At 34.2% G+C, this 17,559-nt stretch overlaps 2 protein-coding genes across 10 annotated transcripts; one reads left to right on the top strand and one right to left on the bottom strand.

The window, feature by feature from the left end:
- The first annotated feature begins 364 nt into the window (after positions 1 to 364).
- On the top strand, positions 365 to 6,828 carry LOC114314242 (auxin-responsive protein IAA26). Of its 2 annotated transcripts, XM_028260698.2 has the most exons (5): positions 365 to 1,603; positions 4,271 to 4,548; positions 5,440 to 5,587; positions 6,445 to 6,509; positions 6,602 to 6,828. In XM_028260698.2, exons 1-5 carry the CDS (start codon positions 1,113 to 1,115, stop codon positions 6,646 to 6,648), a joined length of 1,029 nt encoding a protein of 342 aa, XP_028116499.2. In that variant the 5' UTR covers positions 365 to 1,112; the 3' UTR covers positions 6,649 to 6,828. The 2 variants fall into 2 exon arrangements, with proteins under 2 accessions (XP_028116499.2, XP_028116500.2); XM_028260699.2 differs by lacking the exon at positions 6,445 to 6,509 and having other exon boundaries at positions 367 to 1,603.
- Positions 6,829 to 8,542: 1,714 nt separating this feature from the next.
- LOC114314243 (nuclear poly(A) polymerase 4-like) lies at positions 8,543 to 15,883 on the bottom strand. Of its 8 annotated transcripts, none has more exons than XM_082910338.1 (13): positions 15,369 to 15,882; positions 15,186 to 15,263; positions 14,022 to 14,129; positions 12,895 to 12,957; positions 12,640 to 12,801; positions 11,531 to 11,644; positions 11,366 to 11,428; positions 10,959 to 11,288; positions 10,697 to 10,861; positions 9,643 to 10,500; positions 9,242 to 9,318; positions 9,101 to 9,144; positions 8,543 to 8,973 (listed from the first exon to the last, which is right to left on the bottom strand). In XM_082910338.1, the coding sequence occupies exons 1-12, from the start codon at positions 15,498 to 15,500 to the stop codon at positions 9,108 to 9,110; spliced, it is 2,187 nt and encodes a 728-aa protein (XP_082766464.1). In that variant the 5' UTR covers positions 15,501 to 15,882; the 3' UTR covers positions 8,543 to 8,973; positions 9,101 to 9,107. The 8 variants fall into 8 exon arrangements, with proteins under 8 accessions (XP_082766464.1, XP_082766469.1, XP_082766466.1 ...); XM_082910343.1 differs by having other exon boundaries at positions 9,101 to 9,140; XM_082910340.1 differs by having other exon boundaries at positions 9,101 to 9,135.
- Between the last annotated feature and the right edge of the window lie 1,676 nt (positions 15,884 to 17,559).

Genomic DNA, 17,559 nt, shown 5'->3' with positions numbered 1-17,559 from the left:
ATGGATTAGCACGGCTAGTCACCCCTCTTACCCTTAAATAAAAAAGCAAAAGCCTATTTTGACGAGCTAATTTAAAATTAATTTTTTTGACTTTTTAGTTATTTTTAAATCATATTATTTCTTTATTTTTTGTAAATATATTTTTAAAAAAATTAATGAAAGTCAAAAAATTAATTTTTGAACTAAGTTTCCGAAACAATCTGGAGGGAATCTTTTTCTTTAAAGTTAATTTGAGAGTTTTAAATAAATGTATTTTTTAAATTTTTATAAAAAAAATAAAAAAAATTAATTAATGTGATTTAAATAAATATATTTAAATAAAAAATTACACTTACATAATTTAATCCAAACAAGACTTTAGTTCATATGGAGAGACGAGATGGGGGCAGGGGGGGCTCAGCCTATTTTGCTTGCTGAACCAAACGACATATGTTTTTGGGGGCCTAGTTGCGTGTTGTTATGCTCTTAATTCCGTTCTTGTTTTGGTTTTGAACACCCTTTTGAGTAAAGTCAGGGAATCTCTCTCTCTCGCTCTCTGCTTCTCTCTCTCTCTCTCTCTCTCTCTCTCTCTCTATTCTCTATTTCTCCTTTTTCGCTTCCCTCTGCTCACTCCTCTTTCTCGTCCTACTACTTCTATTATCAACAGGAGGGTCTAAAAAATACTATAAACCTTTTACTATTATATATATATATATATTTGGAGAGAAAGAGAAAGAGAAAGAGAGAGAGAAGAACCACTCACTCACTCACTCGGCGTGCAAAAGAAAAGCGACTATAGATTGCAATCCCAAAACTATTATAGCTCTCTCCCTTTTGGCCTTTTATTCAATTTTTATCTTTGCTTTTGGTGGGGTTTCTCTTAGGCTGTTATATGCTCTGTTTTGATTTTCAATCTCTTGGGTCATGGATTGAGAGGCTCTGTTTTTGGTGCTTTTGAGGTTTATATAACTCTTTGTTATCTGGGTTTTTAATTTTTGGGCCATTAGAGCTGGATTTTGATATGCTTTGAGGATGTGGGTGTTCATAAATTGAGCTCTCTCTGTGAGGTTTCTTTTATTTTCTTGGAGGAGAAGGTGCTTTTCCATTTGGGTGTGATTTTCTAGGGAAAAGAAATGGAAAACAAGGATGAGGATTGTCCTCAGTTGCTTGATTTGATACCAAAAAACAGAGAGTGGATTGTACAAAGGGGTGATAGACACAGAAGCCATGGATCTTCAGAGGAGAAAAAGCTTGAGCTAAGGCTTGGTCCACCAGGTGAAAGAGAAGAACAAGACTGGACCAAGAACAACAACTCTAGAGAGAGAGGTGGCTCTCTCTCCTCTGTTGGGTACTTCTCTAACATGGCTTCCTTGACCCATAACAATGGTGGAAACAGAGTAGAGAATGGTTGGATAAACAACCAGAAAGTATCATTCGCAGATAACCCAGTTGGGAAAACCCTAAAAACTCCATGGTCATCTTCTCCATTTATTCATCAGATCCAAACAAACAACCCACAAAGCTCACAGACCTGTGGGACTAAAGGAGGGGTGGATTTACAGAAGAGTGCAGAGAAGAAGGCATTTTCTGCAAATACAGCTGTGCCAAACAGCTCTCAGAAAAGGTACCCTCAGCTTTTTAAATTTTTTATTTTTACATAGCCGTATTGTTTGCTATTTTTTGGACAGAGGATATTCACTATTCGGTTACATTGCTGGATGGATGTTTTTGTTTTTGTTGAGGTCCTTGCTTTATTATTTTTCCTTTGTTTTGTGAGAGTATGTATAATCTCTTTTTTCAAAGAAGTTTTTTCTCTGTCAAGTTGTTTTCTTTTATTTTGTTGGGAGACTCTCTTTTAAACTCCAATCAACCCACATGTCATCTGGTATTAGTTGCAGCAATTATTGTTCTTAGTATTTATTTTTAATTATTTTGCAGAACATCATGTGTGATTGAACCAATTACGTAGCTAAGCGAAGGCCGGTTCAAAAAAAAAAATTATGTAGCGAAAGCAATTATGTGTACTTTTTTTAAAAAAATAATAATAATAATTAGGGCAAATTACATATACACCCCTCCAGGTTTGACAAAATTACAGATACCCCTGAGGTTTGAGAAATTACGAATTCCCCCCTGAATGCTATATTTGCATAAGAAATTAGGGGTAATTTGTTATGAAATATAAACCTCAGGGGGTAAATTGTTATGAAAATACAAACCTCAGGGGGCGGGATGTAATTTCCGAAACCTCAGGGGTATCTGTAATTTAACCAAACCTGGAGGGGTGTATATGTAATTTGCCCTAATAATTAAGAGCCGATTGATTAGGCTTCGTTGGGGAAGCTGAAGGTTGGGCTTTTTTTGAAAATTAAATAGTTACAAAAATAAATAAATTTTTTAGTTACAAAAAAATAAAATATCACATTTGATTTATAATTATTATAATTTTTTTTTACAAAAAATTTTAAAAAAATTCCGAAACCCTTTTCAAATGAGATTTTTTAACTGTAGGTTAAAATAGCAAAAAAAAAAAAAATTAAAATGTCAAAAACTCAACCATTTCCCAAACAAACCCTATGTGATTTGAGTTTGTTTGGCTAGAGTTTTTTTAAACTAAAAAAGCATAAAAGACAGAATATGACAAAAATATTATATTTAAATTATAATTATTTTATTTTTTTCTTAAAAAAATTAAAAAAAAAAGAAAAGGCCAAACCAAACAAAATTTTAAAATAGTCAAAAAAAAGTTTTTTTTTTTAAAAAAAAGAGTCAATTAAGGCCTCGTTTGGAAATAGATTTTTTTAATAATGTTTTGATTTTTTGGTTAAAATATGATGGGTAAAAGTTTAGTATATTTGTGATAATTTTTTGATTTTTTACAAAAAGATATGCAAAAAGTAGAGAGAGAAAATAAAATTTTTAATTTTTTTGTATGAGTTGATTTTTTTATTTTTTTAATAAATTTTTGATTAAAAAAGTCACTTAGCAACGATGCCTAAAAATGTCAATTCCATAGGGCAACTGCGCCTCTTTTGAGAACCCTCACTCTTGGCTTAGAAGTCAAAAAAATTCGTAAAAAAAGGTTAAAAAGTAAAAAAAAAAAAAAAAAAAAAGTTTAATTCATAAAAAAAGGGTTAAAAAAATTCTTTTCCATCCATTTTACCTTTTTTTTTGGTCAAAAATTTTTTAATTCATACAAAATGTTATTCTCAAATATATATTTTTATCTCTTATCTTAATCAGAAAGTCACCGAAAAAGACTGTTCCCAACCGACCCATTAGTGGATGTTGCAGTCTCTCATTCACCACATAGATAATAATGTGTTATTCTAGAATATTTAATAAATTTTCACCTTATGTACAGGAGTGGGAGAGATACTATTTCACCAATCACAGGAGTCTAATATACCTAAAGATTTTTCACAACATGACTTGTACATTATTTTTTTCCCTTCATATTTCAAGTTTATTTGATCCATTCATTCATGGTGCTATTTACTTAATTGCAGATGTTTTTGGAGTGGGAAACAAATTCAATGTCGTGAGGCTAACTAGCAATTACTAGCGATTCCCGATTATTGCAATAAATCCCGATTAAAGACGAATTTGGATTTTGTAATAAATATGACATGCACAATCACCAACGAATCGCGTGTCTCATTCTAAACACTTTTAAGAAAGTAACATATCTTGTCCAATATCGACACAACACTACCACACTACAATACACTCGTCGGATACTTCTCAAGACACAGACACATATGAAATACATTACAAGTTCGAACAGAATAATTTATAATCCAATGATAAAACCAAAATTATGTAAATTTATGTTCTCTTCCGTTGTAAAAAAAAAGGTGTTCTTTTTCACTTAAATATTCACATATATATATGACATATGGTAAAAATATATAAAATTTATATATTTTGCAGGTCTTCTCCATTTTTCCTGCATATTTTGAAATTTTGAGTGCCGGCGTTTACACTGTGAATATTGGATAGTATGAATATCAGTATTGAAAGAACAAATCTTGTTACTTGCCGCTGTCATTGAAAATCTTGTCTATCTTGAATGCTATATTTTCAACTTTCTTTATGTTCATCTTGTTACTGAGGTCCCATTCACACATAATTTGTGAAACATTCTGATATGTATTGCTTTCGTTCTTACTTTAAATTTACATTTTTCTCCTGTTTTTGTTTCCTCTTAATGTAGAACACAATTTGATTTGTGTTTTTTTGATGTTGTTTGGGACTAATTGTTGTCCCCCCAAAAAACATTTCAAAACAGAACTGCTCCTGCCCAAGTGGTGGGGTGGCCTCCGATTCGTTCATTCAGGAAGAATCTTGCCAGTAGCAGTTCGTCCAAGCAGATCCCAGAATCCCAAAATGTGGTCCCAGACAAGGTTCCAAGCGAAAAAAAACGGGTTGAAAGTTTCCCAAAAGGTTTCTTTGTGAAGATCAATATGGATGGAGTTCCTATTGGAAGGAAAGTTGATCTTAAAGCTTATGATAGCTATGAAAAACTCTCCTCTTCTGTTGATGAGCTCTTCAGAGGCCTACTTGCAGGTCACTTACATTACTCAACTAAAAATTCTCCTAATATGGTTGGTTTATTTAGAGATTTTTTTGCATCTAATACATTCTTTTTTTTTTAGGATTGCTTGTCAACACCCTAGTAGCAGGAAGCTCTTTGACGCTTCTTCCTCAGAAACTCAATCTTGCTTTTAACTACATAGGACCTCTCAAACATATAAATCTAAAAAAAAACTCAACTTGTTTTTACTTCTCTTTATATTTATATAATATCTAAGACAATTTGTAGTTAATATCAATTTCTAATATTTATTCTTATTTTATCACATGTATTACATCTAAGTATATAAAAATATTTGTTAGAATATTTTTACATATTTAATATATAAAATTTATACATGGTCCCGTAGGTGCTCTCAACCTTGAAAGTTTCTATATGTCCATAGTTCTCTGCCTCCCCTGCATCTAAGTCCAACACTTTAGCTTGGAATTTAGTCCTATGCCAATAAGCACGAACACCAAGAAGGTGTGGTGTCTGTGCCATTAAAATGTGTGCTATTTTAATTTAATTATTTTAGTGCATGTGTTCATCACTTAAACACATGTGCCCTTTAATTAGATACGCATGAAACTAATGTAAATTTAGGATTCAATAATAAAAGAAAACTAATGTAAATTTATAAAAATTAATGTTATATTGCATTTTTTAAATTATTTCTCAATAATATATTTGTATGTATGACATATAATATACATATAAAAAAAAATATATCTTGTGTGTCCCTCGTGTGTGCTGTCCTGCACCTTTTGAAAATTGTTGCGTCGGTGTGTTTGTGTCGTTTTGCATTTTCATGTCTCTGTTTCTCAGGGTCCTACGTTGTGGTATATCTCATTACGTTTGTCTTTTTTGTTGATCTTGTTTAGCTCAAAGAAATTCCTCTGCCGGAGGAATCCAGAACAAGCACGAGGGAGAGAGAGCGATTACCGATTTATTAGATGGAAGTGGTGAATATACCCTTGTTTATGAGGATAATGAAGGAGACAGGATGCTTGTTGGGGATGTCCCATGGCAGTAAGCATCTTCATTTCCTGATCTGTCACAACTTAGTTTATTTTATTTCCCAATATTTCAATATTTGGTCACTTACCCTTAAAAAAACAAAGTTCTGATTATATTTTGGTTTGTTTAGTATCCCAAATAGCTATCGTAAGATTCCTTACCTTTGAAGAAACCTATTCAAAAATCCAAGCATGACGGTCCTTTCATTTGGCACTTACTTACCTGTCATATGATATATATACTATGATCTCATGTTGTCCCATGTTCTCCTGTTATAGATTGCTGAATTAGATTGTGTGATTATTTTTGATTTGTCATTCCCAAATTGCCATGCTCAAAAGTTCTTGCATTTTTGGCACTTTACTTACCTGTCATACATGATATACTCACTATAAATCTATGGTATCTTGCTAAAGATTTCATGTTTCTGCAATTTTATGTACTCAAAAAAAAAAAAAAAATAATAATAATAATCTAAAGAAAATGACTAAAATTTGAAATGTGTGAATTAGTTTCAATCACACTAAGGCCTCGTTTGGCAAGAAGCTAATATAGGCAAAAAGTCCTCCAAAAAATTTCAAATTCTTGCATACTCTAATATTTTTTGTATGTTTTTTTCATAAAAAATCAAAAGATGATACCCAAATATTTTAATTTTTTAACCTCGTACTTCAGTCAAAAAGCCACTTCTAAAATGAACCATACTTTTAAATTTACAATGAAGATTGTATTTGCACTTCTCAAATATAATCACAAAATGTTTTTCAACCACACATGACCTTGAAATTGGGTTTTTCCTTCTTCCATATTTCACATTGGATTGGCTTGTGTTTCTCCTAATTTGGGTTTCTTAAACATATCATTTGCAGCATGTTTTTATCCACTGTGAAAAGGCTCCGCGTGTTGAAAAGTTCTGAGCTCTCAACACTGCGCTGTGAGTTTTCTTATTTACTCCCCTAGTGAGTTTGGTGTTTTTTTTATTTCATTTTTAAAATTTTTGAAATTGGGGATTTTTTGCTCTTTCAGTTGGCAGTAAGCAAGAAAAGATCCAACTCGATGCTGCTTCGAAATGAATCTGAAGAATTTTCACTGTTAGTTTGGAGTAGACTTTGGTTTGTGAATTATATTTTCTATGGCTAGGCCAGAAAGAAAAGTGAGGCATTTGTAGTTAAATATTTCCAGCTAATTGTTATATTTGGGAGGATGGATTGACTTGTTTTTCTTCAACTTTTCAATATTTTTCTTCTCATGCATTTTGTTTTTCTTCAACCTAATTATGTGGATGCATAAGTTTTTGTTCTTATTTTTGCCCTCCATTTGTTGTGAGGTAGAATTATCACTTAAGGTGGACATTGGAGGTGAATTATTCCAGTATATATGTGTGTATATATATATATATAAATGAAAATAGAAAGTTGCAACCGGAATAAAGTAATTTTGTTTGCTATTTTTATATTTTAGATGTGAAAACTTATTTTTATTTTTTATTTTTCAAATTATGTAGATACCCCTTTTGCCCTGAAGTTGAAAATATAGAGCCAAAAGTGAAAAATGGAAAATAAAAAACCCAAAGACTTAATTCTTGTATATTCTCAATTGTGAATGCATTGATTAATTAGAATTCCAAGCTGAGATACAAACTAGAGTACTAAAAAAAATAATTTAGATTAATTAGTTAAATTACAAAATTTATAAATTTTTTTCATTCTCCCTGTAATTTTGAGTCCACTCTGAACGAATTGGGATCCTCCCCTTCATTTCGGTCCTTCATTCCCCCCTTGCAGGGCCTTCGGGCCCACTTTGAAGCCTAATTTTAATAATCCGAGCCGTTCATATTTTTAAATTTATTCAGTATATTATACCTGTAAAAAATCAAGTTGATCGAATATCATAAAGTATGTGTTCGGAAAACTGTTTATTAAAAAATAATTTGTAGTCCTAATTTTCTGAACGCATACTTTCTGATATTCGATCAACTTGATTTTTTACAGGTATAATATACTGAATAAATCTAAAAATATGAACGGTTCGGATTATCAAAACTGAGCCTCAAAATGGACCCGAAAGCCCCTGCAAGGAGGGAGGGAATGAAGGAGGGGGCTCAAGGAGGAGATCTGGACTCCACTTGAACATGAGAGAATCGATAAACAATCTACAGGAATTTGGTTATCCCACAGCTAAAAATAATGAGTAAATTGCACCTTTCTTTGGCATTTGCCGTTGGATTTTTTTTTTTTTTTAAAAAAAAGTTCACTCCTTAAACTTGTATACAAAATTAGACAAAAAAGTATAACATTAACACAAGACAAAAAAAATTATTATATTACGATTCAAGTGTCAAAAATGTAAATATTATATAATAAAAATATTTTTATGTAACGTGACTCAATATATCAATTTTTAACATCAGTTACCTGAGAAAATTGAAAAACACCCAAAACATTAAAAGACCAAAATAGAAAAAAAAATTATCCGAACAATAAAGAGAGTGTAATTTATCCAAAATAAAATACCAGCCAATCAAATTTGATGCTCAATCAAGTTCAACTGTAATCAGACGTACTGTATTTCAAACCACAGATTCGGTACACCTGCTTTACCGATTTACAACTAGAGTAGCCAACATTCATGCCCATGTGTGTAGAAACTTGATAGTTTCAAGACTATATTGGGATCATAAATTTGAGTACAAATTTATAAATGAAAATGCAGGAGAGAAATGTGAAATACAATTATTAGCTTATATTTCTGTTCACATTTCCCCTCATTTCTTTTCTCTACACAAATCCCTATATCCAAATCAAAAATCCAAACCCAGCATAAGCAATTGATGCAATGTGACATGTACTAGAAATACCGGCTGGATCATTTCAAATCTGCTTCATACAAAGCAAAATCAACCTCTTTGGCCCAATCAAACATGTGTAGAGAGAGAGAAAGAGAGAGAGAGAGAGAGAGAGAGAGAGAGAGAGAGAGAGAAGTTTCATATATAATAATATATCACTACAAGAAGCCAGCAAGTGTACGAGAGTAAAGATAAAATGAGAACAAAGAAATAAACTAGAAAACCCCTTCCCCCCAAATACTCTGCTATCTGAGTTAAGACTCCCCCACCCCCTAGTATATTGTATATTATATAATACGAAGTCCTCCCTCAAAATCATTCAAAAGACACTAGGACAGTTTAGCACATCCACAGAGACAAAAAGTAAAATGACCTAACATTACCGAGACTGCTAAGCCTACTAGAAAAGCATCCAATATCTTCTCCAAGAGCATTGGAAGCTTGCTCACTACTTATGCAGCACAGCAAAGATGGAACAACTAAAAACTGTACACATCCGAGCTCTTTGGACTTGGTCGCCACCCCGCAAAGTTGAACACACACACAAGCATGCCTGGAAAAAAAAGTAACAAAATGAAAGCCAGCAACGTAGATAGTACTTACCCCGAACTGCTGGCTTTCTGTCTCTCCTGAGCAAACATGGTTTTAGTTTTAGAGCAAGGAATTCAACTGATGCACACTTCTCTTTCATGCTGTTGATGTCAGGCTCATCCTGCTACACTGACTGACAGACAAAAAAACCAGAAAGAGCACTATAAAAACGAAATAGACATAAAAAAAAATCTTACAATAAATGCTATTCAGAATTTCAGAACGCATGCCTGGTCACCGTCTTCAGTACAGATTGGGAATTAACTCCACCCTTGGCTTTCAGTACCATCCCAAGTGCAGCATTTGGCTTCAAGAAACAAAAGTGACCAAACAAAATTAGAAAACGGTTGTGTTTTCAAAAACAAAATAATGCATGGTTTGAACGTGCATCAATAGTTTCTGAAAATTCAAAAATAAAATAGAAGTGTTACATAAAAAGGGGTGTTTCTAGAAAACTTTAGATTTCTGTTTTTAAAAACAAAACAGAAAAAAAAAACGATACCAAACGAACAATCTCCCAAACAAAGAATGAAGTTGTTAGGAGTGCACATGGTCCATTTTCCAACTTGAAAGAAATAGATTAGTAAGTGAACTGGAAAATGTAAAGTAAAAAATAACTTATATTCGAAACCTCTAACTCTTCCAACAATCCATTCTGAATTCCTCCGCCGCCAAACACTTCCGAGTCCGCCTCGCAAGAGTCCCCCTGGGAAGATCCCTGGTTGTTACTCCCTGCATTACCCTCGCTGTTACCCACAACAGATTCAAGCCCAACATCCTCGCAAGGGTTTATCTCACTGGCAAGGTTTGTGATGACACTTGAATATGAGATTTCTTTATCTGATTTAACTCCATCTGTGCTGGCCTCTTCACTGCTTTCCATCTGCCGCAGCACTCTCCTAGTAGATCCACTTTCACCCACTTCAGCCATGCCAACTTCACATGTTCCATTATCTGAACTTCCTTTTGTTCTCACAGAACCCAATACCATAGAGTCCTTAGATGCACTGGCAAAACTATCACTAACAATGTCAGGAGAAATTGAACCCCGCCTCTCGGTTTTAATTGATTGCCGTTTCTCTGGACTTTCCTCAGAATCTCTTTTCCACTTAAAGCCTCTTTCGCCAGATCCAGACCTATGAACTTCACCATTTTCTTGAGATGGGTTTTCAGGATGCTGCTCACTCATTAGCCTTGCTTGCCGGGATCGTCTATAACCTTCTGGAAATACATAAGATGGAATTTGCTTTCTACGAACATGAGAGATGTAGATTTCCATCCCCGGCTTCCAAAACATGTACATGTTCACTGAATGCCTGAACTCATCAACTGTACCACGAATATCAAATTGCTGACCTTCTTGGATTACCTCACCTTGCTTCCTCTGCAAACCCATAAAAAACGCACAATGGGAGCGCTGCTTTGAAGAATCAACATAGTCATGCGGATATGGATGACACTGCAATTTCCTGTAAGTGTCCCGCTCTATCTGCAAAATTTGAATCATAAACATAAATAAGAAAGAAAAATAGGTGGGGAATCACTTTCTTTTGCGTCTCTTCTACAACCATGAAGATAGAGAAGCACTTTTTTTTTTTTTTTTGTTGATAAGTTGGAGAAGCACAACTTAAAAGTTAACCAAAGCTCCCTCTTGCCATTAACAATTCGAAAGGGATGGATATTACCATCAGTGTCAGCTGCCTTAGCCGGGATTCAACCCAGCCTTTCCAAGAACGCAAATCATCAGTGTCAGCAGCAATTATGTCAACCTGCAGATAGTTTTTATAGCTTTCAAAGAACAAATATGGCTCAAACAGAGTACTCCATTGGGCTTTATTCAGCTCTATCTCCTAACACAGGCAAGATCAAGGGAAAAAGCTGATATCAGTAAAATAACACTCACCATAAGACTACACTTAAATTCAAGGGAATTGTTCACCTTCTCACCTCACAGATCTTGTTACCAAATTGGAATTGCTCCATCATGACCCTGAGAGTACTTACTGAGACATTGTAACTAGAATTCATGCAAGGGAATGCAGGTCTTATAATTGGCATATGATGAGTTCGGTCACGAGGATTTTTACGAGGATCCCACACAGAAAAACCAAGTTCATCTTCTTCTATTCCACAAAGCATTACAGGATTTGGCCAACGCCATTGTGTATAAACCCTGAAAAATCGTGAAACCAGCATACTGGGAACTGCATTCGGATAAAGCTGACACACCCGAGCTACAAGGAGAGCCCAGTTCACACCACCAAGAAAACCAGTCACCTGCAGAAGGTGAGAAGAAAATACTATCTGTAGGACCCATTGGTAAGAAAATAATGCTGAAGGAAGAAGCCACTTACATTCGAATAAACACCACGCCTTTTGGCCCAAAACTTTAAACAGCGGAGCGTTGTGCGAAAATGCTAAAATTCAGAAACAGATTAGACATTAACAAGGGCTAAGAAGACTAAATCAATGATAATATATTTCCCCAAAGACAACATACTAGCATGCATGATTATTACCTCAAAATTTGGCACAAGCTTAAGAATCTGGTCTGCCACCCTACAGCCATTGAGACTCCGAACAGTTGGCTCATCCACATTGTGCAATACAGACACATCAGAGATATCCAAATCCTGTTCACAAGGTAATAATTACCACATTACATAGCAGGAAACCAAACTTCAAAACTAGAGGAAGTCCATAGCATTGCAAAGTTTGAATAAACATAGTAATGTCAGCATTATCAAAGTTTCAACAAGAGAGATACTAATTATGCTACATCTTAGCAAGTGTGCATATATGAAAATAATGCTACACAAGTGGGATACCAATTCAATATCAGAAACAAAGAACTGTCTTCATTACAACCCCATTGCATACACCACCACATCACATCACATACTGTACGCACAGCTCCATGCCGCAGTTCTGTAGAGCGAATACGAAAAGCATCTAAAACGTGTGACAATAAAATTCAGTTCGTACTCTTCTTTTTTTTTTTTTTTTCCCGGCTGTTGCAGATCCCTTACACAAAGAAGGCTAAGCATCTGGACAGGCAAAGGATTGAAAACATTTGAAAAAGTTTCACCCGCCTCCACATCGATTTTAACTGTAAAGGATATTCTTCTCACCAACTGATCACATGCATTGCGGTGTCAAATTGCAGAGGGCAAGTTAAGCTCAAGACCACAGTTCTGCTAGAAGATATAATGCACACGAGGAGCAAGAAAAACAAAATTTCTAATCTACTTCCTTTTACAATTGGATCAGGTCCATCTCTTTAACTGCATCAGTTCAGACTAAGAAATACTAGAATCTGGACAAGCAATGGCACAGACACACACACTCATCGTATATCAAATTTGAACTTGCATCCACCAGCATATATTCACCTCCAAATATATATACAATACAAGTTTCAAGAAAATATCACTCACGGAGAAGTTCACCAAAAAAATTAAGATTCTATCACAAACCAAAACATTCACATCCCATTTTCCTTAATTATAAAGAAGAAATCCTGCTTCGCATAAAGTGCCACCCCAACAAACCAGAAAAGCTAACAATATCAACAAAAGTTACTACATATAAGGCCACCACATTAAACATAATTTGATTAAACACTTACTTCTGGGACAACCAAAAGGGATATACTTGCATAAAGAAGATCAATTGATACTCCATTGAACTTAAGTTTCATAACTGGCACATGAGCATCTGGAACTGGTTGCAGTTCTGTAACTTCTTCCATCTCAGCCAGAATGTCATGTAGTATAAAGAAGAAATCTTCCTGATAAAGATAACAAAGTATTAAATGAAGATACAAGTAATACAATCCAACTTCATAACACGTTAATAGAAATCACCCAAATTCATAATTTACCTCCCTATTCACATAGGATGGCCCAACACATATGGTATCTATGTCAGCTCCAGGACCATGTACCTATCAGAACAGCAAGCTTACACTAAAAAATGATCATAAATAACAAACAGAGCATACAGTGTGACCATCAGATTAAAAGCACATAATAAATAAATAAAGTTACAAAAAAAAACAGCATGCTGATATGCAAAAAACATGTGCAAACAGGATGTCCAATAATGTTTCAGAAGGTAAACGAGCAAATAACAGAGTGAATTTATCTTCAGATGAACAAAAGATTAGTAGAGTGTGCACTAAAATCAACCACCCATGGGGGGGGGGGGGGGGGGGGGGGAAGAAAAAAGAACAATAAACATATGCAAGGGAACAATGAAGAAATTTGGTTTAAAATTCCTTACTAGGACATCTAATGGAAAAAACTTACCAACTGTCACCATCTCCCACGCCCAAATTTACTAAAGACTATTGAGTGCTTGGTCAAGACAGAAAATCAGACATAACTAATTTAGACCTTAGTAATAGAAACACTAATTGATCCATCCATCAATACATATAACCATTAACCACTAATACCCTTTATAAGATTGAACAAGAGCTAGTTTAAGACTGGAAGAATCAAACCAGGCACAATCTATAATTTCAGTCAAATTTTAAAAAAAATCTTATAGTAAGAAAATTGCTATTCTACAAGGGCTTGCACCCTAGTTCACGAGCAGTCGCTTAACCTACATGTTCCAAACAAGTAAGACTCCTGTCAACCAAAAAGGTAAATTACCAAACCTCTCAGGTTGTCCATCAACCTCTTAACCCACCCCCACCCCCACCCCCAACCCATTTTTCTGTGTCGCTTTGTTTCTTCAAGCAGCATGCATGGGAAGGGTGGGTTTCTAAGAAACCTCTTAAGCCTTCACCTGAAATCAACTGTGATCAAAACTAGGCGGAAGAAAAGGTAGACCAACTTTTACCCTAGCCACCAATTGTACAATAAAATGTTAAAAATTTGTAATGCCAAACACTAACATCTAAATCCTGCAAATGCACTGAATTGAAAATTCTCAACCTTAATCTTGCAAGGCAATTCATGTGACCTCTACTCAGCCAAAAGCTAACATAAATATGCTTACACCAAGTCGATAAGAACCAAAAGTCAATATAACAGCATTTGCATCCTCCACCATCTGATCAGTGTACCCTCTCAGCCGAGTAAGTTGCTTCACCCAATCTTTCACAATCTAAATAAATAAAAGAGTACATCATCATAAATAGCCCAGAACAAAAACAATAGTTTAGAGTTAACATAAGAGTAAAAGAGCAGATAACTAACTAAATGAGATATCCACAACAGAAGTATATAGAACAAAAAATTTAATTGTATTAATCCGTTGCTTAGTAAAAGAGAAAAGAGAAACATACACTACCAAAGTCAATCAACAATAAATTTATCACACTACACATTAATCTCATTTGTTGTTCCCATTTAATATTCTATTTTGTTCAATAATATTTACTTGTTGCCCAATTCTTTGAACGTAGAGATGAGTCATCTGACCAATCAATGTGTATTCGCCAATACCAATTGATGGAGAATTGCTCCATAAACAATGTGAAAACTAGAAACTATGCAGTTTGATTACATCCAACATGCCCTTGATCAACAACTTCCATGACCTTTGACAAACCTACTACTGCCACTGTGATCACAGCCTTCCAAAATCTGGTTCCCACTAGCGTTCACACTGAGGTACACCCCTCACCCCCATATCCAACAGTTTGGAATTCCAACCATAAAAGTATCAGATAACACCTTGAGCCTAGCTGACATGCCAATAAAAGTATGGTTATTTATCTCAGTTCGAAACCACTGCTGTTAATTTTGATGTTAATGCTTTTGAACAGTCAAAACTATTTAACACAATAATAGGGTGTCAACAAGCTAATCCCCAATTCATAATAAACTCACTATTTTCTTCCTTCAGAAGAAGTTTTCAACATGAAGTCAAATTCACTGAACCCAACTGATCCACAGTGTGTAAAAAGCCCACTCGGTCACCTACTCGGCAAAGAAAGGGTAAACCTCAATCTCATATGTTCATAAATAGTATAATTGACAAACTTTAACCCATTCCAGTGTTCATATCATAAAGCCTAGTTTGTGCTTTCCATGTATAAATTTTCTGTTCGCATAAAATCAAATACTAACAAAATCAACATGATTATTCAAGTAAATTGATCACAAGACTAAACTCCATGCAACAAAATATAAGTAGACCCATTAAAAGTGAAATTACCTCCTTGATACGACCAAGAACCGCTACTCTCTTAGCAGCTTCTTCCTTGCTTTCGTATAGCCCAACATCAACCAAAAACTTGAATACAAAACACAAAAATTTCAGCAAAAAAAACAAAGACAAAAACAAAAACAAAAACAAAATCTTTCACAAAAAACCCAAAAAGAAAAACAATACACAAACCTTCTCCAAATCCAAAGTTCTCTGTAAATCAGTCTCCGAAGGCCCTGCCTCAGATAACGGCTTCGTAACACCGAACTGCTTCGGCGATTGTGGCGGCAAAGGCGTAGCACTCGAACCCTCCGAACTCACCATTTTTTTTAAACAAAACCCTAGCCTAACCCTAAAATTCAAAATTCAAGAAACCCCTTAAGCAAAAAAAAAAAAAAAAAAAAAAAACCGATTTTTTTTCTTCTTCTTCAGTACCGATTCAAATAATCAAACCCTAAAATTTTCATACGAAATAGCGAAACCAGAAATCGCCAGGAATCTTGTTTGGAAGAAAACCTAAATCTCATAAAAACAAAAAAACAAAAACCAGATCATTAAAGCGCATGAAACCCTAGATCACAATAGCATAAACGCATTCACCACCGCGATTTGAAGAGATCCAGTGAACCGACAATCTAATCGAAATCAGAGAGAGAGAGAGAGAACGCGTTCAGATGAGGTTCGAACGCGGAACCGGAGAGACTTTTAGGCCATGTTTGTTTGGGCGGACTGGATCCCATGACTAATAGTCCTAGGATTATAAATCTATTGGATTATGTATCCTATCTTAACTAATAGTCAAGTTTAAAATAATTAGTCCGTACTTTAATTGTTTAACCAAATATCGAATTAATAATTTTATTGGACTATTAGTCCAATCCCAAGCTCATGTCCACCCAAACAAACATGGCCTTATTTTGTTTGTTGAGGGAGATATTAATTATTGGGGACTGTTTGGGAAGGCCGGTGTGGTGGTGTTGTAGTATTTATTTCGGCTATTCCTATGCAACATTATTTTTTAGTTTAAAAATTAAAAGTTTATTAAAAAGATTACAAAATTAATAATTTATATCAAACAATTAAAGATTTTTTTTTTACTTTTTTATATCTTTTTATAAAAATTAAAAAATCATCCTAAACATACTACTTTTTTTTTATCATATTTTAACTAAAAAGTTAAAAAGTTACTAAAAAAATCTGTTCCCAAACGAGGCCTTATTAGGTGAAAAATCTTAGGTGATGTTTGATTGTCAGTTTACTTAGATTTGCCCCCTGGTGCGATGTCTCGGGTCTTATATTTGAATAATATTATGTAGTAGGGTAATGTACATTACTTTCAATATTTTATTTATCGTATTGGATTGTTGAGATTTCTTTCTACTCTTGCTTAACTTTTTGTAACTTTTTCGGGTTGAAAATTTTGATTTTTAACCATTAGAACTTGTCTTGGGTTGCAAAATAAAAATTTTGAGTTTCTGGACAAAATCGTTCGTGTGGATTTGGCAACCGCTCAAGCGGATCCTCACAGGATTTTTCAGAGTTTTTTGGGCAGAAAATAGCTTGAGCAGATTTTGGGTTCCGCTCGAGCAGATTTTGATAAATTTTCTGGATTCCTTTCTAGAGCAAACCGTACATGGAGGCAAAAAAATAGCAAAATTCAAACCGCTTGTACGGATTTTGGCACGTTTGTCTCGAATTTCGTGTTCTTTTCTTCAAAATTGATGCAAAAAACTTGATAAACACAAATTTTCACTTCTCTCTCTCTCTCTACTCATCTTTTCTCTCCCTTCTCTCTACAAACACACCCAAATCCAAACTTCTTTATAAGATTTAGCTCAAATTTTCAAGAAATTGATAAGGCTTTTTTTACCAAATCGATTAGGACGGCAAGGGCTATGTTTATAACCGATTGGTTCAAGTTTTCACTAACTTTAAGTTCTAGGATTTTATTCCTCTTCATCTCCCAAACTTGAGGTGAGGATAATCTTTAATTTATATGTATGTTTTTTTGCAGGTTTATGCTCATTTGTAGTATTTTTTCATGTTTGGGTCATGATTTTGGATTGTTGAACCCTAGATGATTGTATGAGTGGAGTTTATCTATTTTTTTTTTCAAAGCTTTTGAGAATATGAGTTATGTTCTAATGTGTGAGTGTTGTTTTGAAAAAATCTTTTCAAAAATGGAACAAAAACATTATTTTGGTGGAAACCCTAGAATTTGAGGATTTTGAAAAAATGTTGAGATATTGTAAAATTTAAGGTTGATAAATTGTTATGTGAAGAAATGATGGAGAAATTTCTATGATTGTATTAAATGAGGAATTTCATGGAAGAAATAAAAATTGTTGATTTTGAAGCTTATTGTTGATTTGTCTTGACAAAC

Source organism: Camellia sinensis, chromosome 15, assembly GCF_055761805.1.
Source record: "Camellia sinensis isolate YWXY chromosome 15, ASM5576180v1, whole genome shotgun sequence".
In the NCBI taxonomy this organism is placed as follows: domain Eukaryota; kingdom Viridiplantae; phylum Streptophyta; class Magnoliopsida; order Ericales; family Theaceae; genus Camellia; species Camellia sinensis.
The sequence above is the reverse complement of the archived record's forward strand: the minus strand, read 5'-3'. Positions and strand labels throughout refer to the sequence as shown.

What these genes read in the sequence shown, in the direction of transcription:
- LOC114314243 (XM_082910337.1), bottom strand. Translation starts at nt 15,500, where the DNA reads ATGGTGAGTTCGGAGGGTTCGAGTGCTACGCCTTTGCCGCCACAATCG. An exon ending in CCCTTTTGGTTGTCCCAGAA is followed by an intron (nt 11,645 to 12,639) that starts GTAAGTGTTTAA and finishes CCTTGTGAACAG; the next exon opens with GATTTGGATATCTCTGATGT. An exon ending in TAAGGCAGCTGACACTGATG is followed by an intron (nt 10,501 to 10,696) that starts GTAATATCCATC and finishes CAAATTTTGCAG; the next exon opens with ATAGAGCGGGACACTTACAG.
- LOC114314242 (XM_028260698.2), top strand. Translation starts at nt 1,113, where the DNA reads ATGGAAAACAAGGATGAGGATTGTCCTCAGTTGCTTGATTTGATACCA. An exon ending in CCAAACAGCTCTCAGAAAAG is followed by an intron (nt 1,604 to 4,270) that starts GTACCCTCAGCT and finishes ATTTCAAAACAG; the next exon opens with AACTGCTCCTGCCCAAGTGG. An exon ending in TGAGCTCTCAACACTGCGCT is followed by an intron (nt 6,510 to 6,601) that starts GTGAGTTTTCTT and finishes TTGCTCTTTCAG; the next exon opens with TTGGCAGTAAGCAAGAAAAG.